Genomic DNA, 23,219 nt, shown 5'->3' on the forward strand with positions numbered 1-23,219 from the left:
GCAGATGACACGGGCCTCTCAGCCAAAGGGCGAAGCCTTCGTGTCATTTGTAGTAGATTGCAAAAAGTTTGGATATTTTCTCCACTTACTTGCAAAATGGAAAATTTCCCCGAATGCTTCCAAAACTCAGCTTATAATTTTCCCACATAAGCCGAGAGCTTCTTATTTGAAACCTTCTAGCAGACATATTGTCACTATGAATGGGGTTCCAATTAATTGGTCTAGCGAAGCTAAATATTTAGGACTTCTGCTAGATCAAAATTAACTTTAAAAATCACATTGAAGGCCTTCAAGCCAAATGTAACAAATATATTAAGTGCCTATATCCACTTATAAACAGAAAATCAAAACTTTGTCTTAAGAACAAACTTTTGATTTACAAACAAATTTTTAGACCTGCCATGTTGTATGCTGTGCCAATATGGACTAGTTGCTGCAATACCAGAAAGAAGGCACTCCAGAGGATTCAAAATAAAATTTTGAAAATGATTCTGAAGTTGCCTCCGTGGTATAGTACCAATGAACTTCATAGAATTTCTAATATTGAGACATTGCAACAAATGTCCAACAAAATAATTTCCAATTTTAGACAAAAATCGTTGCAATCTTCTATTGCAACGATTAACTCCTTGTACTCTTAGTATAAAATAGGTTAAGTTTAGTTTAAGTTGAAAACATTGTAATTCCTACATGGTTCAATTCAACAGAGGAAAAAATTCTAACTGCCAGAGGCAATTGAAATGTATTAATAATAACTAAAAGCGTAACATAGCAAATAAGGATGATAGTGTTAAGAAAACACGGAGCACCTAGTCTAAGAGATGAATGCATGTATTAGATAATTAGCAAACAAAATTAGTTAAAAAAAAAAAAAAAAAAAAAAAATCCAATTCACTCGGAACAAGTTGCAATCGACGCGGATTGCGGTCTAGTTGTTTCCGATTGAAAATTGGTTCGATCGGCCATTGCATTCCACAGTTATTTAAAAGAACATTGTTTTTTTTGACAAGGGTCCCCCCTTGGAATTTTTTTTTCAAAATCGGAATTGTTTTACAGAAACCGATGCAATGCACTCAATTGACCGCAAATAAACATAAATTGTAGAAAAAAGTAAAATCTGTCCCCCTAAAGTGCAAATTTGACCTCTCTTATATGTTTTTCTTATTTTCATAATGCGCGAGAAAGGCACCACCAACGCTAGGTGTATTAATTTGGGCTTTGATCAATATTTTAAAAGGTGCTGTTAGAAGAAAAGTACATACATAGTTTTTCCAAATTTGATCCAGACTATCTTTTGAAAAAGGCCAATTTTTGTTTTGTTTTTTTCAAATGGATACAATCAAAAAACGACGCATCCTACAAAAATGACTATCGCAAAATCAGTCAAAGTTTTTTAATAAAGATATTGGAAACAATTCAAATTGAGCCGTACACTGAAAAAAATCAGTTTTAAAAATTAAAACTCGGTTTGTGAAAAAACGCCTTTTTTGATTCGAATGATATAGACATAATATCATTCAAATCAAGATAGGTGATTATGTTCCCTACCAACCGTCCATACATCGCAAGCTTGACACTTTCAAGAGAAACAAGTTTTTCTAACAAAAAAATTTTCTTGTCGGAATTGATTTTTTTTTTTCAGTGTCAAGGAGTGTCAGTGGATTTAACATATACATACATACATATACTAAAATATTCCTGTACAGTTAAGCAGATTACAATGTTTAGGTCGTAACTAGTCGCAACCAGGGCTGACAATAGTCATCGTCATAGCACGAATTGCCACAGTAGCGACGAGTTGGAGTGTCTTCATTGCTACGTCGTGTAACCAAATCGTCATGATGACATCGAAGAACGAAGACTTCATTATTATTTATTTATATTTTATTCTTCAAGCGGCAGCTGCCATGCGAATATTCTTACTAATCGTTTATAATAATGAGTTTGAAGCAACGTATGAAAGCGCTATGAATGCTATCGATACATTAATGTTACCAAAGTTCCTACTATTTGTTTATTTGAGACGCTATTATGTTTTTAACCAGTCCGTCTATAATGACGTGCAATCAATTGCGTGAAGAAGTGACGACGAAAATCGTCATAACTTTTGGCTGCGCGACTATCGTCGTGGTACGCATGCGGCGCGAAGAAAACGAATAGGTGTTTTTTTCGCTTTCTTCATACGACGAGAATGACTAATGTCAGCCCTGGTCGCAACGGATAAAAATACACTGAAAATAATTCCGACAAGAAAAAGTTTTTGTTAGAAAAACATTTCTTCCTTCAAAGTGCCCATCTTGCGATGTATGGACGGTTGGTAGGGAACATAATCGTGAGACACAATTTCGTTCAAATCAAAAAGGGCGTTTTTTCGCAAAATTAAAATTAATTTTTAAAACTGATTTTTTTCAGTGTAGGGCTCAATTTTAATTGTTTCCAATATCTTTATTAGAAAGTTTGACTGATTTTGCGATAGTCGCCCATACAACACTTTTTTGTAGGATGCGTTGTTTTTCGATTATATCCATTTGAAAAATTCAGCAAAACAAAGTTTGGCACTTTTCAAAAGATAGTCTAGATTGAATTTGGAAAAACTCAGTTAAGGGCCATTCACAAATTACATAACGCTTTAGGCGTGTCTGTCCGAGCGTTACGGCCCATACAAATTTTAGAACCCTTCCATACAAAATACGTTACGAGAGGGTGGGTGGGGGCTGAAAATGCTCCATTTTAGCATTATGTAATTTGTGAATGAACCCTTAATTTAACTATTGATTTATCAATTTAAAACGACGTCAGTCCAATCAAACGACAACAAAATCAATCAATAACGGTGCTCACCTGCACTTTTGTCAGCTGACCGACCTGATGCTCTTTATGGCTCTCAGCTTGTGGTTGTCAATCTGGGTGTCACGCTTACCTAAGGTACTCACGTGTCAGCTTCTACATGTCACGATGCGCTTGCAGTGATTGTCAGTAAAGAACATCGTTTGAAAGCGTGGTGGTTTTTGTTTTCATATATGATCATCTGGTGATGGTCACGACATTTTGCAAGACTGCACAGAACTCACAGGTACTCAGCACTACTAAGGACAGCTCATAGATGCTTTTTGACACTTGTGAGCACTCACTGATACTTTTGGTACTTACTGACATTTAAGGAAGCTCATCGGCATTTACGGAAACTCATTGACAGTCCTATGCACTCACGCAACCCACCTGTACTCGCCGTCACTTATTGGCAATCATAGCAACTTGCTGCCATTTGTTGACACTTATAGGTATTCACGGTTCTAACGAACACTCATTTCCATTTATTTGCATCAACGAGCTTAGTGAGAACTGAAAATTTAAAAATTCCCCTTAATGAAGAATCAATAGTAATAATCTACGAACACCCGTGGGCAATCGCGGGAGCTCATTAGCATTGATTTATACACACAGCCACTCATAAGAACTCACAAGCATGGCAACTCATTCACTTGCACTCACGAGACTAACAGCTCATTAATGGAAACTGATTATCCCTTACGGACACTCATTTGCACTCATGACTAATCATTGCCTCTCAATAATTCATTGACGCTCATTGGAATTCACAGTAATTTATTGACAACCACGAGCACTCGCTGGCACTCAATTGCATTTATAATTACTTACGGGCACTAACAGGCATATTAATTCATATTAATTGTAATACAATAATTGTGATAATTGTAATCCACGCCGGTGTATTGCTTGGCGCACGCCCGCGTGTATTTGGAGTGCACCATTTTGTCAGATTGAAGTGACATTTCAAAAACTCAAATATCCATCTATTAGTTGCACTCACAGAATGAATTTTATTAATTGTAAAAAAATGTGAAAAACAAAAGAGCAGATTTTTTGCCATCTGAGTAGGACATCTCTGCCTACAAGAACTCAAAAAACGCAGGGAATTCTCAATGATAGCTTTTATAAACGATGTTATCGCACAAAGAGTGGATGGTAGCGACATTTTGGCAAAATAGAAGTCTATTTTATATCAATAATTCAAGAACAAACTATGGCAGAAATGGCCCAATCAATAGAATGATGTCATGTTTTCTAGACAAGTAAGTTAACGACTGAACTACACAAAGACTAGATGATAAGTTTTTATTATACTAAGTATGATTGGTCTACATTTGATTGACGGCAAATGAAATAAATAAATATAGTACACACGTGCATTTACGAACACTCATTAGCGCACAATGGTACTCATTGACACAAATGACTTTCGGCCAAATGTCCTATTCGGCCAAATGACCTATTCGCCCAAAAGTCCTATTCAGCCAAATGTCCTATTCGGCTAAATGTCCTATTCGGTTTTAAGTAGTATTCGGCCAAATGTCCTATTGGGCTAAATGTCCTATTCGGCTAAATGTCCTATTCGGCCAAGTGACCTATTCGACCAAATGACCTATTCGGCTAAATGACCTATTAGGCATAATTTCCTATTCGGCCAAATGACATATTCGGCCGGATGACCCGTTCGGCCAAATGACTTTTGGCCAGATGACTTACGGCCGAATGGATTTGCTCTAAACTTTATCTTACCTTTGAAATAGTATGAACTACTTCATGCAAATAATAAACACTATAACATAACACTATTGCACTATGGCACAATGGTCGGGCTCCATACAAAGGTACGGCCAAAACTACCAAACATGTTTTCGCAGATTGTATACTTTTATTCTATTCAAGGTTTCTAAGCCAGGTTATCATTTTTGCATTCGTATATCATGAGGCAACACGATGATACTTTTACGCAATTGCCTAGATCGAACCCAGCCACCCTCAGCATGGTCTTGCTTTGTAGCCGCGCGTCTTACCGCACGGCTAAGGAGGGCCCCGCACCCCTTATCAATACGAAATCATTCCTTTCTTGAGAAAACAGCACAGTTATTCTGTTATTTGGCCAGGAATCGAAGCACTAGCCACATCTTTGCCATGTTTCTAGAATATCCCTGGCGAAGCTCCAAACCCGGGATTTTGCTTTGCCTACAAAACCATTTCGAGCTAAAAAGTTTGTTCAGTAACAAGAATTAACATGTTTTCCTCTCACTATCATTGACAGTTCATGAAAAGTTAGTACGTATTTAAACCCCTAACTCGATTTTTTATCTGGCAATAAGTTCAGCCTAGGACAATGGGCACCGAGATTTTAAAAAAATTGCTTGAAAATTTGCTTCCGCTGCATATAGTTTAGCCCCAAACGGGGGGAGTTCGAGTCTTTTGACCATCTGCAGAGTAAAGTTACGATGAATCCTTTGTTACCACTACTTATTGCGCTAGCTCGAAAAATGGATTGAGTTAAGGCTCATTTTGGAAGATTTTACTCCGTAACACACTGTGAAAAAGAGATCTACCAACGCTACGGGGGTAACTGATTTATGTACGCCCGAAGCCAAAAGTGTCTTCCATTTGGGGTGTTTTTTCCTATTGTACCCTGGCATAATGTCATTTTGCATAATTGGTTTGATTAAAAAGGTTTTTCGAGCTATTCTGCTACGTTGCCTCTGCCATGTGGGCAATACATGATAATTGGGCGCGTGATTGAACGACGCGGCAAAAAACAACCAACAAGCTTTCTGTAAAAATGGGAACAATCCAAGTGTTGACTACTAGCAAGATAAATCAGTTTCGAATTAATTTGACATTCATTACTAGTTTTATTTTCTCCTTCATTAGGAAAAGGATTCATATTCTCTTATGAGCTATGGAAAGTTTTTATTTAAATAAATCATATGGTCGCATGCGCCGTTTTCTGCCTCACACCGGAAGTTATTTTAGCCGGCGGCGGAGTGAATCGGCATGGCAATATTTTATTGCATTTAATTGCCTAAAAAAAATTTCAATGATTTTTTCAGGATTTTATATTCTGGAATTTGTTGAAATATGAAGAATATCCCAAAAGATCTTTAAGAAAATTCTTTAAAACATTATCGAAAAATTCTTCGAAACTTACTCGGGAAATTCTTTGGAGTTTCCTTGGAAGAATCTTCATCATTTCCTCAGGAAATTTGTCGAAAGTTCCCAAGCAAATTTTTCAGAAATTCCTCGGCAAACTCTTCGGTATTTCTCCAGCATTTTTTTAGAAATCGACAAACTCTCTGACATTTTCTTAGTGAATTCTTCAGAAATTTCACAGAAAATTGTCCTGACCATGTCATCATTTCTTTTTCTTATTGGCATTACATCCCCACACTGGGACAGAGCCGCCTCGCAGCTTAGTGTTCTTTAAGCATTTCCACAGTTATTAACTGCGAGGTTTCTAAGCCAGGTTACCATTTTTGCATTCGTGTATCATGAGGCTAACATGATGATACCTTTATGCCAGGGAAGTCGAGACAATTTCCAATCCGAAAATTGCCTATACCGGGAATCGAACCCAGCCACCCTCAGCATGGTCTTGCTTTGTAGCCTTACCGCACGGCTAAGGAGGGCCCCTTATCATTTATTCATCCGTAAATCATGTGACTAGCATGAGGTAGACAGGGAAATTCCCCTTCACCTAAAATGATCGGGATTTGAAGCTCGTCATTTTTAGCATGATCTGCTTGTTAGTTCCAGATCTCACCGCTTAGTCTTACACCTTAAAAATGTAGCACACCCTACACTTTTATATTTTTCAAAAAAAGCCAGTTGAAACATACCATGTCAAAGAAGTCCTTATTTTTGTTGCAATAACCAACTAAAATTTCAAGCAATTTCAAATAAGCCATTATCCACCGAAACAAAATACCTATTTAGATCTAATCAGCTACCATTTTACCAATTGAACAAAACAATATAAAGCGAAAGCTGCTAATTGATGTTACTTGTAAAAACACTGCTCCCGACCTAAACTATCAAGATGGAGCGAACTTTACATAACGGATGCCTACACCCATCACGTACCTACTTGTGCGATCGGAAAGGTAGCGAACAAAAATCGAAAATCAAAGCCGTGGGACGATCTTCGGTTATCCGCACAATGGATACTGCCGGGGCCGGGGTACCTACGTAATGTCCCTCTTCTGCAGTGCGCCACACCACGCATACGCATTCCTGAAAACCTGAGCAAGCGCAACAGCCGAAAAAACATCTGCACCTGGGAGCCCATCGCGAAATTGATCCCTCGCGCGTGGAAATTGGTCTCCACAAAACAAATAACGCAGTGAAACCCTGAACGACAATGACAAACAACTTTGCCCAAAAGAAGTGTACATCCATGGATCGTCTGGCGGAGACCGCGGAGGGAAATTTACTCAGCGAAATAATGTTAAGTCACTTTGGGTTAAGTCAAAAACGGCACAACAACTTTGGGAAGAGATAGGAAAATGGGATTTACACAAGGCTTAAATAAAACCAAATTGACAACAGAAACATGATCGACGAAATGGGAAAAGCTGCCAAGCGCAAAACAGCTCCGTGCCAGAAAGAGAGGAATCGAAACCCAAGCAGCGAAGTTGAAAAAAAAGGGTACTGCATCAGAACACGGGAGAAATATGTTCGTGCCGTATTTATGTTTCGGTTGTAATGCGATTATGGAACATAAATTTATTTTTGCATAAATTGACTCCAGAGCCGCGACCTCGGCTCGGTGTCAGCTGGTTGGCCCAGGGAAGAAGGCTGGGTTCCCCAAACTTGGGGGACCTTATACATACCTCGTGATCCCATAAAAGGGGGCTGGTGTTGATGCTTTTTATTCGCTTTCAACACCACGACCGATGATGGCAACGCGACGATGCGATCTGGTAAACGTGTCGGTATCGATGACATTGTTAACAGCGAGAAGGAAATGATAGTCGCCGTGTCGAATAAAAAATCGCTGTCGGTTTCGGTTTCACTTTTCCGGTGAACTAGCTCTGGCAGCTTCAGAACAGAGTAACAACTTTGCTGAAGCAGTTTGAGCTGAGGAAAAAATTAATACAAAATGAAAATGTTTTCGTTCTTCATGAAGCCACATTTTACTTAACACCTGTAGTAGGTATTTCAATTGCAAAACTGAATACAACGGAAAACCTTCATGAGCGAAATTCCGGTAGCCACTACCCACAGGCTACTTTCCGATGCTACTGGTGTTGAAGCTGGCGACTACTGCGGCAAATGGAGAGGATGACGAAGCCAGATTAAACGCAGACCAGTAGTGGTAGCCCACTATATAATTATTTATAATTCGTTTATCTTATTAAACGCGAGATTTTAATAGCATACTGATCAGCATTGCGAGAAGGGTGAACTGGTCCGGAATCGCCGCGATCGGAAATTTACTAATTTGAGGTCTGCAGTGACTGCACTGGGATCAGTATATAAATATCTAGAGTGAATCCGTTTGGGGGCGTGTGGCATCTGAAAAAAGCGAAATTTTGGATAGCATGGGCGATGTGGTTATAGAGGTAAGAAATAATTAATTAACCGAAAGATGATTGTAGAGTTATACGATGCCCGGAGGCTCGAAAAAAGGTTATAAATGAAAATAGTATTTTATTGGGCTCTGTACCAATAATACTAAAATATAGGTGTCTTAAAATCAGTCCCCTGAAAACTCCACTTCACACGTCTTAAAGACACCGTTTTCGCTACGAATCATAACCACTCGTAATAAACCTGTTAAATGTCACTGATTTTTATAGTCCCAAGGGGACAACGGTTGCATACTTTCCTACGTAGTAAAAACGATCAAGATAGCTATCATCAGACCCATTTATCAAAACGCGAGAATGAAAGCGTAAACCGTATCGGAACAAAACCCAAGAATTGTTTCCGCCCAGCCAGCAACGGGGTAGCCAAAGCGTTAAAATTGAATTTACCTTCGTAATTCCTCCTCTTTCGTATTATAGTCACCGTTGCGCAGTGTAGACAGGGTCGGCTTTTGCTTTCTCGTTAAAAAGTTGTCGTTCATTATTTCAAATATTTTCCAATAATACAAAAATGATGAGGAGCACTGGCGGTGCCAGAATTCTAGAAATTGTAGGGCACCAGCATTTTTTGCGTAATTGGTTCAATTTTAATTTGGCGTCAGTAGTAAGAATTAGCAAACGGCCCCCTTCACAGTATTTAGCCCTCGCTGCACTAACCGGACCTATGGCGTAGTTGACTTTTTGCTTCTCCGAGATAATCGGCTACTCTTATTCAATCTCAACTTGCGGTTAAATAAGGGTGGGATTATGAATATGTGTTTTACTTAGTTTTTCAACAAAATTGTCACCTTTATATATATAGGTTTTTTTTTCTTGAGCAAGGGTAAACGGAAATCTGCAACCAGACACCTGAGGAGATAACTCAGGTAGTGTGAGGATGGGTATGTCATGTAACTCTTACCCGACCCACTAAAACCAAAACCCTAAAACCAAAAACCAAGAACGCCCACGCCTATGCTAACGCACTTGACGTCAATACACACAACATCGACTTCAAGGGTGGCTACCTCACCACCCGTCGATCGCAAGCTATGATAGTAACCTAGCGGTCCGTATCATAATCTCAATTTGGAGACGAGCACCCCGACAACAACCACCGCGCATGGACTGCAATGACCTCTATATATACATACTGAGGTCCCCGCAGCCCACCCGCGACATGTTGGTTGTCGGGGTGAGCAAAGTGTCCACTGCATCACAGGTGCCCTTACTGCACACGTTGGTTTTGTTCAAGACGCCACCACCGCTGCAGTTTCGACATAATCTGTTGAGATGCTGTGTTCACCGCATTCCATATAGCTTCCTCCCGGCACATCCTCTCGACGAGGTTGTCCGGGGTTGTATCCATACCACTAATAAGCAGCATGACATTGCGTTCTACCTCGAATCGCGGGCATGCGAACATCACATGCTCTGCTGGTTCTACCTCACCTACACATTCAGGACACTCCGCAGAATCAGCGAAGCCAAACCTGCATAGGAATTTTTTAAAGCAACCATGTTCAGACAACACCTGTGTTAGGTGGAAGTTGACTTGACCATGCTTCCTATCAACCCAGTTGGACACATCCGGAATTAGTCTGTGGGTCCAACGACCTTTGACTGCGGTGTCCCATGCTCTTTACCATTTGAGCAACGAGGCTGCTCTCTTGACACGTCGCACTTTCACCAAGTCCCTTTTGTTGTAGCACTCCACATCTTCCTCTAGGAGTATGTCAATCGTCATCATTCCAGCTATAACGCGCTCCACCTCATATGATATGGTGCGATATGCGCTCGCGACATGTAGGCACATCAGCCGGTATACTCTGATCAATTTCTTTACATTGTACTCGGCTTTTAGTGCTACGGCCCATGCCGGCACGCCATAACGGATGATAGACAATGCTACGCCAGCTATCAGCCTACGCACTTGACTATGCACCGCCGATCTGTTGAACATCATTCGTGATAAAGATTTTATCGCCAATGAAGCCCGCTGACATGCATAATCGACGTGGCTCGTAAAATTGAGCTTATCGTCGATCATCACGCCCAGATGCTTGAGAGACCTCACGGAGGTTACTGTGCAGGTCCCTACTCTTATCCTCGCTTGATGCAACCCATGGCGATTATGCACTACCACGACTACCGTCTTGTGGTGTGCACGGGACAACCGTCTCGAGTTGAGCCATTCCTCCACTCTGCCAATCGCGTATGAAGTCTTCAGTCTGACTTCGTCGAGAGTGTCACCTGCTACTTCTAGCATTACGTCATCCGCGAGGTCTTCAATCTTCATACCGGCCGGGAGACTTAAGCGTAATACTCCGTCGTACATAATATTCCACAGAACCGGTCCGAGTATCGATCCCTGTGGAACACCCGCAGACACTACGATCGACTTTTGACCAGCATCCGTGTCGTATAACAGCAACCTGTTCTGAAAATAACTTTTCAGTACCCTGCACAGGTAATTCGGAGCTCTCAATCGGTGCACTGCCCATGATCGCATATTTGTAACATTTGCATTTTGGTTGATTTTGTAAACCGTTTGTCAACCCTCCCCACAAACCCAATCATTTCCTGCTTGCCACAGATAAGCAAGATAGTAAAGCCTATTTTACTGTTGTGGGATTAAATGCAGAAAATTGAGCTTTGTGAACAATTCACAGTCTTTTTACAAAATGAACAAAAATGCTAGTGTTACAAATATGCGATCATGGGCAGTGCAGGGAGTCAGCAATTGCTGCCCAGCTAGCATTGTTAAACGAGTTTTTTTACATCAAGTGTAATCAACGCGCAGTGCCTAATACCTCTTCTGTTTAAACCTCTCGCTATCTTTGCCGTATCCGTTACCGCTCGAATTGATTCGATGGTAGAACGGCCTTTACGGAAGCCATACTGGTTGCTGGATAAGCCACCAGCACACTCTGTATAAGCCGATAATCTATTCAGAATGACCCTCTCTAGCAGCTTCCCGGCTGTGTCAAGTAGGCAATTTGGTCTGTATGCCGAAGGATCCCCCGGCTGCTTGCCAGGCTTCGGTAATAGCACCAATTTCTGCCGTTTCCATCGATCTGGGAAGTTTCCTCCGTCCATGCATCTCTGTAGACAGCTCCTGAACATATCTGGATCGGCAAGAATGGCGTGTTTAACAATCCTTCTACTATTCCGGCTAACATCTCTGGGGATCTTTCAGGAGGTGTGCTGTTGGTCCTAGACATCACTATCCTGTATGCATCTCCCCATGGGGTGTCATTCGCCACCCTGCACAGCTGTTCAAATCAGTCTCGCTTGCTACGTTTAATCTCGTAGTTCAGAGCTCTGCTCGCTGTCTGGAATACTCCACGTCTATGCACCACCTCTTCTCGTCGTAGTTTTCCGGGTATACTCGTCCATAAAACGTACTTCCTGATGGTCGCTAGAAGTATGACCCTCGTGGACCATCCGTCCTGGTTCTTCAGTCCATCCTGCGCTGCAGAAGGTGACGTCGATACATGAATCACCGCTCGATCCTCTAAACGTTGGCACTTGACCTTCGTTCAGCAGAACTACGGTTAATACCGCTAGTGACTCCAGCAGGATATAACCTCTAGCGTTAGTAAACCGGGAACCCCAGTCCACTGCCCACGCATTGAAGTCACCTGCTACAACTACTGGTTTAAGGCCAGTTAGTTTCGCCGCAAGAATATCAACTACCCTATTGTACTGCTCTACACTCCATCTAGGAGGACAGTAGCAGCTACAAAAGTAAACACCGTTTACTTTTGCTATGACAAAGCCCTCATCGTCGGGAGAAGATATTATCTTCTGGATGGGGTATCGCCCACAAGTCCAGATTCCCACCATACCGTCCGCAATCCAGCTGCCGTTCCCGGCAGGGATGCGGTATGGGTCGGACAGCAAAGCAACATCAGCTTTACACTCGATAACCGACTGTTGTAGCAGCAGCTGGGCCGCCTCGCAGTGGTTCAAGTTTAGCTGTGTGGACAGATCAGACATCTCGGTGCAGCCTGGCAGGTGCGAGCCTGGTGATTTCGGCTCCGCACCTACGGCACAGCTTACTACGGTCAGGTCACTTACAGTCATAGGACTTATGACCGTGGCCAAGGCACCTGTAACAGGCCTGATTGGGTTGGCTTGTGCTCAGCGAGCACACCGACCAGCCCACCTTGAGTTTTACCTTATCCAGCACCTTCTTGGCCTCAGCCATAGGTACTTGGAATGAGGCAACCTGCATTCCCGCAAAACCTTTGCGAAACCGAATCGCGGATTCCTGGATCTCGACATTGCACTACTCCTTCAGTGCGTCACCAGGTCTCCGGCTTCGGTTATTTCATCCATGCCCTTGCACTGGACATTCAGGACTGGGCACAGGGCTCTAACCTGAACCCCGTCTCCCAGGACCTCATCCGTCAATTTTTTATACTCGGAACTCTTCCGAGTAGCATCCCGCTTCAAGACGAGAATCATCTCGCCTTTGCGCGTTCTTCGGATGCAGTTGACATCCCCTCCTAGACTAGAGAGCTTCTCGGTGCCTCTCATAGTCTTTAGGACTTCGGCATAGCTTTTATCGTCAGTCTTGACAATGATCGCTTCGCCTCTGTCCTTCCGCTTGTCGCTGCCATTGGAAGGCGCGCCCTTTTTCACACGGGCTCTACCCTTCTTAGCGGTGACCTGTTCCGTACCTTTGGTCGCACTCCTTGCGACCTGCTGACGACTTCTTTTCGCCTTTTTTGGATTCACGACCTCTGTCCATGACAGGTCTTCCTCCCGGCGATCCTCTGGTATCTTCCTAGGGGGAGGTACCATTTTCCTCTCGGTTTTATCCACTCGGACCTTCTCGACGCTCCGTGCCGAGGCTTTATTAGCTACTTTCAGGTCCGCCTCCTGCGTGACCTTACTTAGCTTAGGAGTTGCACCGCTGATTGCCACACGCCGTTGAAGCTCTGCACTCTGGCTCTCCGCCAGCTGCTTCCACTCTGTAAGGAGCCGAATCTTTGCTTCAGCCTCCTTCAAGGCCTTCACCGCTTGGCTAACCGCCAACTCTTTCTCATCTCCAACTCTTTCTCTTGGATCTTGTGCTCCGCCTCCTTACTGGCTTCCAGCAAGGAATTCCATTCCGACTTCGCCTCCACGACTAGAGCGCAAAGGGTCAGTACGGCCTGCTTCAAGTCCTTACTATAGTTCACCCGGTTTTCCAGGAAGGACATGATTACGTCCGATATGTCCGTAATCACTTCCATGGTCTGGACTCCATCCTCCCCATGGTTGGTCATCACCGAGTTAATGACCTTGGTCAGAGTGGGGCCGTCCATCTTGACGTCAACCGGCACCTCGTCTGACCCACCACGGCCTCCGCCATCGCCTCCCCCCGGCGACCTTTGGGGTGACCGATCAAGGCCACTGCGCCTGGCGAAAGGGTTCTCCTTGTCGCCATTCGCCTCACCTCCCTCCTTCGAAGTTTTTGATTTTGCTGTTGGGTTAATCATTGCTGTTGGGTCCCCCTTGCGGCTGCTGTCGAATCCTGCTGGTGTAGTTGCCTTCGCGATCCCATGGTTATCTATACATACCTTGCGGCATGCAGGGACACCATGCGAGGGTTGACACTTTCGTGTTCAGAGCCAGATCAGCGCTAGTCAGGAAGGAGCATCTGAGCCTACTCCCACTCAGCTACTAGCCACAGGATTGTACCGCGTGCTACAAGGCCCACCACGGTTTTAGGAGACGGAAGACAGCCTGACCATTAGCCCTTTCGCCGTTTTAGGTCGGTGTCACCCGGCCTTACTAAGAGAATAGAATAACCAGACTACCAGCCCTCGCGTTCACAATATTTCAATATCCAGATACAAAGTCCAATAACACGCAACCAGTATACCATAATCAGGGCCTTACTGGTATCAACCCTGATGTGCCAGTGGCAATCCCTGGGCTTGTGCTTTTGAAGCGGCACACAGTCGCTTTGATGCATTTTTCACAGTGTACTCTGTGTCTTGTCTTTGACGTTCGGCTTCTGCTACTCTTGTTTAATCTCAACTTGAGGTTACATTATGGTTGGGTTTATGAGAATGTTTTTTTACTTTGTTTTTTTAACAAATTTTCACCTATATTTATTAGCATTATGCGTTTTTCACAGGGTACTGTGTGTTTCGTCTTTGACATTCGTCCATTGTTACGTCCTCAGTGTTTTTGTAGCACCTCTCTTCCCTAGTTTAATGCGTATAAGCCTATATAATTGGCTTTCCTATAAATGGTATATTATATGCATTCGCATTGTGTGACTTATCCAGTATATTTTATGCTTCGCGTTTCATTGCGATTTACAAAATGTATTGAATGTATGTATTATTGAATGTATCCTCCTTCTCCAGAAACCTGTTCCATTCTCCTTTCCAACTTCACTTCCTCTTAATTTCCCCTTTTCACTTCCTTTTTCGTCAGCTAAATGATGAGAAAGGCTAGTGATGGCGATGGCACAAATCTCCCAAATTGAGGAGAATGTGCCTCCTGAGCCGACATTCTGATACCTGATATGAACTGTAATTGGAGGGGATAATCAAGCAAGCGAAAAATCAATTTTAAAAAAGTCAGACAGTTTCAAACATTATAAAATTTTAATTGTATTTTATTGCCTGGAAATTGTGTAGTTATTTATTTAGAGAAATCTCTAGGAAGTTTTTGGAATATTTTCACAAAACAACAATTTTGATATAAATTTCAGGAATTTCCTTAGGGATTTCAGAACGAAATTTTCAAAGGAACCCTGGAGGAATCTCCGAAAATCTTACATTTCTCCAAGATTTTTTTTGACATTTAATCAAGAATTATATTGGAAATTCGTCTAGAAAATTCTCCGGAAATTTCTTCGGAGTTCAATCCAGATATTTTTTTGGAAACACCTCAAGACATTCATTTGAAAGTAATTCTAAGAAATTTTTGAAAATTTCTTCAGAAATTCTTTCACGAACCGGGAATTTCTCCAGAATTTTATTTGGAAATTCCTTTGAAATTCTCAGTATCAGTTGGAGAATAAAACTTAAAAGTGACTGTTGGAAAATAAGCAAATAACCCGGTCATAAGAATGGCAGGTGCTACCCATCAATTCCAATAAGACATCGATGCAAAATGATTCAATATCGCTCAAAAGTAATCTTGCTCTGCGAGCAGGGTTATTCAATAATTATTGAAATGTCACTTTTGAGTTTAATTTCAGCTTAATTCTCCAAATGAGACAGACTCTAAGAAATTTCTGGAGAAATTATTAGAATATCCGATGAAGTATGATGATGGATCGACTGCAATCCCGATATTTTGTTTTTGCAATGCGTGCAATCTTAATTCCAAATAAACAGATTTGTTTTTACTACTGTCCGTATTTTCGGAAGAAATTCCGGAAAATTTCTCGGAAAAACTTCCAAAGGAACTCTTTCAGATGTTCCTAAAGGAATTCTTGCAGGAGTTCCTGAAAGTATTCCTAAAGAAATCTATTTATATGAAAACTCTAATAGGTATTTGTTTGGAAAGTCCATTGGAAATTCTTTCGTGGATTCCTTTTATAATTCTTTAAGAAATTCATTCCTTTAAGGATTCATTCTGGAATTTCTCCCGAAATACATTTGGAAATACCTCCAGGAATCCTACAGGAATTACATAATTTATAGAATTCTCCCAGTACTTCCTTTGAATATTCTTTCCGGGATTCATTCAGAAAATCTGCATAAATTTCTTTACTGAAACTGTATAAAATTTAGTTCTAATTTTTTGAAGGAATTTCAAAAGGAAATCTAGAAAGAATTCCCTAATTAAATTTCCAAGGGGTTTCTAAAAGAACTTCTGACGATATTTCGATATAATGTTCACAACAGTATTGAAGTAGCTTTGTATTGATTTTCCTTTTGTTGAAATTTTATCAGGATTCGTCTTTGTTGCCTGAAATTAATCCGTTAATTATTGGTGCCGTGTTCCAATAGTTGCGGTATTACTATACTCCTATAGTTGCGAATCCCATAGGTTTTATACGGGATTTGGGAAATTGCTTTACAAATCCCTTCGAACATTCCTCCCGAAATTTATTAGGAAAGAGATTTCGTCTGGTTTTTTTTGTTTTTTTATCAGGATTGTCGGTTTTCTTTTGACAATCTATTAGACAGGTTGACTAATTTCGAGCCCTGATGGTGATCCAAACTTCCGAATCAAAACGTTTGCAATGATTTAAAACTATCAACAACAACGTTCAGATATTCCTTCAGAAATTATTCGGGAATCTCTTCAGTAATTATTAAGAATTTTTTCTTAGAGTTCATTCGGATATTTCATCTGATTTTTTTATATATTTCCGTTAGGGGAAGGAAAGGAAAGTTCCGAAAGACTTTCCGGATGATAAAAAATGTTCGATTTGTTGCGTCCCGTGCCCCATCGTCGCCCAGCTTAACTCCGCCATTGATTATAAAAATTGGCGTATGTAATCATATTTAAGCTTATTTTGATATGTGTAGCAATAGAGTCAAAGGGTCCCATTGTCATTACATCTTGAGAAAAAAATGAAACTTCTGTTTTTCCAGTTTTAGCATTGAACGATGTTCTAGAAAGTTGTTCCTTATTTAATTTTGAGGCACTTTGCTGAAGACACCATTGTTGCATGTCGTTTTTATCATTTGTTAAAAATATATACGCACAATTAAACAGTTTAGTAAAAAGTAATCAACCCACAACCGGCCCTGACCACCTGCATTAAAGTCGCACGTAACTGTTAGTTCGTTATGACGTTCGCGGAACAGTATGCAAATGGCATACCCATCCCATCGCTGACAAATCAGCGATAATGTAGCAAGCGAATAAGCGAACAGACCACTCCCCCCGAAAAATGAAAACAATCTAAATTTCGCGACGAGAGCGCATCAATCCGGTTCTACTGGAGGCGATGATTTTATTTGAATTTCGGACGTGCCGTGAGTGACAGTCTTTGTGCGAGAGTTTGCGAGCACGCGATTATAGAGCTGTGAAATATCAATTTACAAAAAACAAGAATAATCCAAGCTCTCACTTGGTGGTCCGGTCCGGTTTCTGGAAATTTTACATTGGAGGTAGGCCCCCACTGAAAAGTTTGAAAACTGATGAACCAATCATTGAGTTCAACTCTACCGTCACCAGGATCGAGTTTGTCAAAGTTATGTTAAAATATGTAGATTGTGTGATCGCCGATAGTCGATAATAATTTCTATGAAGTGAATGTGACAATAGAAATCCATCACAGAAACAAGCCCTCACTCCGCGGGCAGCGTGAATTATGATATATTATGGTCGCCATAAAATTCATTTCCTTCGATTCGCGTCTTATAAAACACTAAAACCGAACCGGTTCTTCCGTCCGACTATGTTCAAACTTTGTATGTTTGCTTGCGTCTCTTTGCAGGTGCTCCACAGCTTCTGTCGCAAGTTGTAACGTCACCGAGTGCCGTTCCGTCGTCCCCGCCCGTGACGACGTCACCCAGGACGCCCGTGCCTGCGTCGCCGTCGGACGACAAGAGAATACTGCCACTGGGCTCAGGTCTGCGATCAGCGACTTCACATTCTGCGAGTTCCAGCGGTTCGTTGCGAAAACTAGCCGGCAGTACTTCTGGAGGTGGTAGCGGAAGTGGCAGCAGTGGCAGTGGAAGCAGTGGGAGTAGTACCAGCATGTTATTGTTGCAACATCAGGTGAGTCTTCAGGATTTGATGCAAAGCTTAAATATGAGATATCCAAACAGCGCCCACAACCTCAATATTACAACTGGCTAAAAACAAGATGAAATTTTTATATTTTCTAAATGGAATATTTTGATGAATTTATATAAAAAAGACCCAACTTAATGAAATGCAAATTATAGGAGAAGGACAAAACCAAAACAAAAATCATGATTTGGATCGTAGATAATAATTCATTGAAAATGTTATCTATATCTGTAAAGTCATTTCCAACATACTGCATCTTTGAATTTAAAAAAATAAAAACGATTTAAATCTTCCTTTGAAGTTCCGAAGTATTTGAATTCTATCCACAACTCAACAAATCAATCCAAATCTATTTCATATACAATACCAATCAAAATCTAGTACATTACAAACAAATGCAATCTACCCCAATCAATTGCGGAATTGAACCATCCAAATCAAATGGAATCATCTAATAAAGTTACGTTCTTTCGCGGGTTTAAACCTCTGCATCGTATATGTAGATTATTAAATTTAAATAAATATTGTTAGAGCTTATTTTTAGTGAACGATCGCCACGTGTCATTAGGAAAGTTAGTATAAATGTGTAGCCCGCGTGTTCGTGGCCTTCCAAGAAGATGCCGGCATCTATCGAACTCTCAGTAATAGTGTTTTCTAAATTCTTATTGACAAAATTCGTACTAAATTATCAGCCCAACGAAAACTGTACGTACTTTGTACGCCTGCTAAACAGCTGGTGATTAATCAATCTGACTCAATTTAAATGATAGGCCTTTGACTACATGCAAGTTGATTCCAATTAAACCAAAATTATATCCAAAAGTATGGAACATACATTTTGTAAAGAATCACTACTAACGGATCGGTAAACTGTAACTGCTCGTCGATCATCGCCCACATTACCAGCCATCACCCAAAGTATGCGACTACTTCGCTATCCATTTATCTTCTCTTGCTCATCTCGGCAATATCACCGACCAATAATTGATACGACGGCATCGCTCGCTGGTGCTGTCCCCCAAACTCTCCCCAGATCGGAATGAGATATTGAAGCATCGTGCTACCGACGTTATCTTCTCGGGAACGTCGTCGTCCCCATCGCTTCATGTCATCATCATATTCGCTGCCCCCTGGAGGAAGGTCACCCTCTCGGTGGATGGCATTCGACTGTTCAACAGAAGGCGAAAGATTTTGACACCTTTCTGACATACGACCTGAACCGATGATGGGAAAATGAGCCTTTTAATCGCACTTTCATATCTACCACATGAGTTGGGAAGAAACCATTGTTTTAGCTTTCTATAAAGTTCCAATGCAATCGCTCGTAATAAAGATGTGTCATCGTGCAAAATTCTGCAAATGACAGAATTTCGTGTTGAGACCTTTTAGACTTTTCGGGCTCTTTGATATTTTTCTAATTGCATTGCCAACGCAGGCACGTCCTGACCAAGCCATTCTTAAGTGGAAACTCACAGGTGACTTGCAAGGTAGTACCTACCAAGATGATGATCGATTACAAACATTCGAATGCAGTTTTCGTTGGCGCTTATGATTTGCGAGCGATTGATGCCACCTGAATCATAAATAATGCTGGTAGCGATCCATTGCATGCATATGGGCTCACACGATCGGCAGCAGTGCCACTTAAAAACCAATAAAATGGCTATTTTCCATATGAGCACATCAATTTTCGTGACTGGGAAATTTATCTCCCACACATCTCACGACGACGCAGCCAAACGTCAATCATCGGACATTGCGGGAGGAGCTGGCCGCCCATTATAGCTAATAGCCATTCTTCTGTGTTAGGCGATGAGAGTCACAACTTGGTATCTTTTAGGCTTATTGGCCTTATGTAAAAATGTCTATCATATAAAAATAAATATTGAATTTTTAACACATTGCGCCAATGCACGGTTAACAATTACAATATTACAAACTCGCTCGTTGTACTCGTGATAAAATCAGATCAATCAAATGTTACCTGTGTTATCGAGATCCCTGCCAATCGATGATGCTAAATCGACTTTCGAACGTAAACAAAGGCTTAGGTCTGTACCCGCGTTCCTTACGCTTCTTCAGGTGAAGCGAACCTGCTAGTCATCATCGGTTTGACCTCCCTCGCAGAAGCGTGGGCCCGCAGGAAATTGATCTTCTTCGATCGAAACAAATGCACAAACGCTCTCGGCGAACAATCACAAACTTTCGACTTTTACTTTTCCATGAACTTCCTTCGACGCAAATTTTACGTGGTACAGTGTCATCATGGCTTGCACATCGGCTATATCAATTCATCTGATCAATTATTTTAGAGCGTCATTTCCTCAATGATCTTCTTCTTCAATGGCTCTACATTCCAACTTTAACTTGGCCGCTTTTCAACTTAGTATTCTATTAGCATTTCCTCAGTTTATAATTGAAATATTTTCTATGCTCGCCATCGCATGAGTATTGAGTATGTATCTTGTGTGGCAAGTACAATGGATACACTGTGTCCAGGTAGTCGAGAAAGTTTCCAACCCGAAAACATCCTAGACCTGACTGAGAATCGAACTCGCCATCTCCGGATTGGCAATCCTACGTCTTTGCTTGCTAGGCTAGTGGAGACCCCTCAATGATAGACAGTTGAAAAACTGTCATAAGCCGAGTGTGTACTATTCCATTTAATTCCACTACTTTATGGAATTAAATGGAATGGAAGTAGTAGAATTGAATGGAATAGTACAAACTCGTCTTATGACAAGTGAATACATTCCACTAGAAGCTTAAAATAATTTTCTCATATAAAAGTGTGTTTTGTTTTCACACTCTTGAGAAGTTTTCAAGTAGAAACAAAGTTGATTATAGTGAAAATAAATGGAAGAATTGTAAAGTAAAGCATCTGAGATTTTTGCACGTTTTGCGCAAAATTTAAAAAAAAATAGGAACTTCGTTTAATGATAGAAAAATTGTGAACTAACAATTCGTTGATATATTCAATACCAAATTTTCAAAACGACTTATCTGCTTTTGTAAACAAACATTCAAACGTCGATTTGTCGAATCTGAGAGCACTCCCACGCAAACTAACGCCATTCACAGGTAGCGGAAGTCTTCGCCTATGTGTTGATAGTGTTGGCACAGACAAAAAGACGTAATACTAGAGAAATTATCATCGACCATGACTTCAACAATCAATTTGATTTTGATCGATTGTGCGTTTCACAGCTAGAGGCGCTAGTGTCGTAATCCTTTGAGTTTGACATTTCACTCCAGCGCCTCCTTGTTACAATATCATACGAAACATTGTTTCGTGTAACATGCTCGCAAGATGGTGGTAGAGGAGTTGGGCGATGGATTTTTCAGATAAATGTTCGAGTTGTTACATCTGTTTGTCTGTGGTGTTGGTTTGCTTCGGAGTGCTCTCAGATTCGAAAAATCGACGGTTGAATCTTTGTTTACAAAAGCAGATAAAGCGTTTTGAAAATTTGGTATTGTATTATGTTTTGGGTAAACAATGTGGCTATGGGGAAAAAATAAAAGTGTGAAAAAAAGTTCCATCATTGAAAATAATACGAGAAAGTCGATAATCTCAAAAAAGATTTTTTCGAGATTTTTTATTTAGCATTTAGTAGCAGAAACAATATGTATCTTTGCATTATAGATCATAATGGAGAAATTATGGACAAAAAAGTTTTTTTTTTGAATAAGTTGTTTTTTTTTATGGTGGCCAGTGAGTCTGGAAATCGGGAAAAGCGGGAAATATGCGGGAATCGAAAGTCCATGCGGGAAAAGTCGGGAATTTCTTGTAATTATGCAAAAAATCGGGAAAAAAAGTCACCAGGTGTTCATTTCATTAATTCATGTATAATTATTCTAGTGTAAAACATGAAAAAATATCGCCTGCTATTTAAAATGCAGGAGCTTTTTCACGTAACATTTGAAACTGTTTGTGAAACTATTCGGCTTTATCAAAAGTATAATGAAAATGATATTGAAACCAGAATTCTGTAATATCGAGTCTAGAGCACTACTCGGTAGTAAGCATATGCGGTATTTCGAAAAATTTCGTTTCAGGTGGATTTTTTTTTATTCGTATATTTATTTGGCAGGCACTCTGTGTTCTTAACCGCTACTGTGATACTCTGCTGTGCAGAGTCCACACAGAATCTATTTTTAGATGTCCATAAATCGTTATTGTTGTCGTTGCCAGTCCATATCATCGTGAGTCCATTGTGTTCATTTGTCCATGTGGTGAATCCAGTGATCGTTGCTTTGTTCGGTTGCCATTAATCGAAGAACGTTGGAGGAATGCCTCCGAGAAGAACAGGTCTGTCAGTCGTCATCAGGCAGCCGTGTCGGTGAGGCGTGTTCCCCAAAACGCCACCGTACGGACTGCGCTTCTGGCGACTGACAAGGGTTTGGTGGAGGGGCTGGGAATCGAACCCATGACCATTCGCTTATGAGGCGAACGTGTAGCCAACTACGCTACGGGACCCCCCCTCAGTTTCAGGTGGATCGAAACGAAATTCCGCGGAATTTCGCGGAATTTGAGCATGGCGAAATCTGATTTCTTGATTTCGTTTCGTTTCGTAAAATTACAAAAATTTCGCTAGAGAAAATTAGCTTCAAACAAAATTTAACGGAATTCCGTGGAATTTCCTACGCCGCTGAAAAAAATTGTTAAGTTGTTTTCAAAACTTTACAAAATAACTTCGTTTACAATAAATATGTTGTCGCTTACCAAGGGGTTTCACATGAATTACCTTCTCAACTAACCAACGATTCCAAGCCCGTAGCGCTCACGGAGATGCAGAGCATTCCTCGGTCTCTTAAAACAATAAGTGTTAACCTAATTTTTCTCTCCTAATCCTAAATTGACTATAAGCACGTGGTCAGCATCGTTATTGGTCATGAATTGGAAACTCCGAAGCAAGTATACAATAAGAATAACTTTTTCGTATCCCAAGAATATTATTTAATTGGTGAGCTGTGCATATTTGCTGTTTCTCGGCCAATAATGATTAGCAACTACGATGTGTACAGTTAATCAAGCTAATAAGCTCTTCTTTGACTATTTGCACAATATGTAAGGAATATTGCAGATTTGTGGGCATT

General features: G+C 41.0%; 1 protein-coding gene across 2 annotated transcripts in view; it reads left to right on the plus strand.

Moving 5' to 3' along the window:
• The window catches only part of LOC134213111 (probable nuclear hormone receptor HR38), a 430,825-nt gene that overhangs the window by 390,735 nt on the left and 16,871 nt on the right, over window positions 1-23,219 (plus strand). For both annotated transcript variants that reach the window (XM_062691724.1, XM_062691723.1), the window contains one exon: window positions 17,824-18,107. In XM_062691724.1, coding sequence (XP_062547708.1) covers window positions 17,824-18,107 — 284 coding nt within the window. The remainder of the gene's footprint in view (window positions 1-17,823; window positions 18,108-23,219) is intronic.

This window comes from Armigeres subalbatus, chromosome 2 (assembly GCF_024139115.2).
Source record: "Armigeres subalbatus isolate Guangzhou_Male chromosome 2, GZ_Asu_2, whole genome shotgun sequence".
Lineage (NCBI taxonomy): Eukaryota > Metazoa > Arthropoda > Insecta > Diptera > Culicidae > Armigeres > Armigeres subalbatus.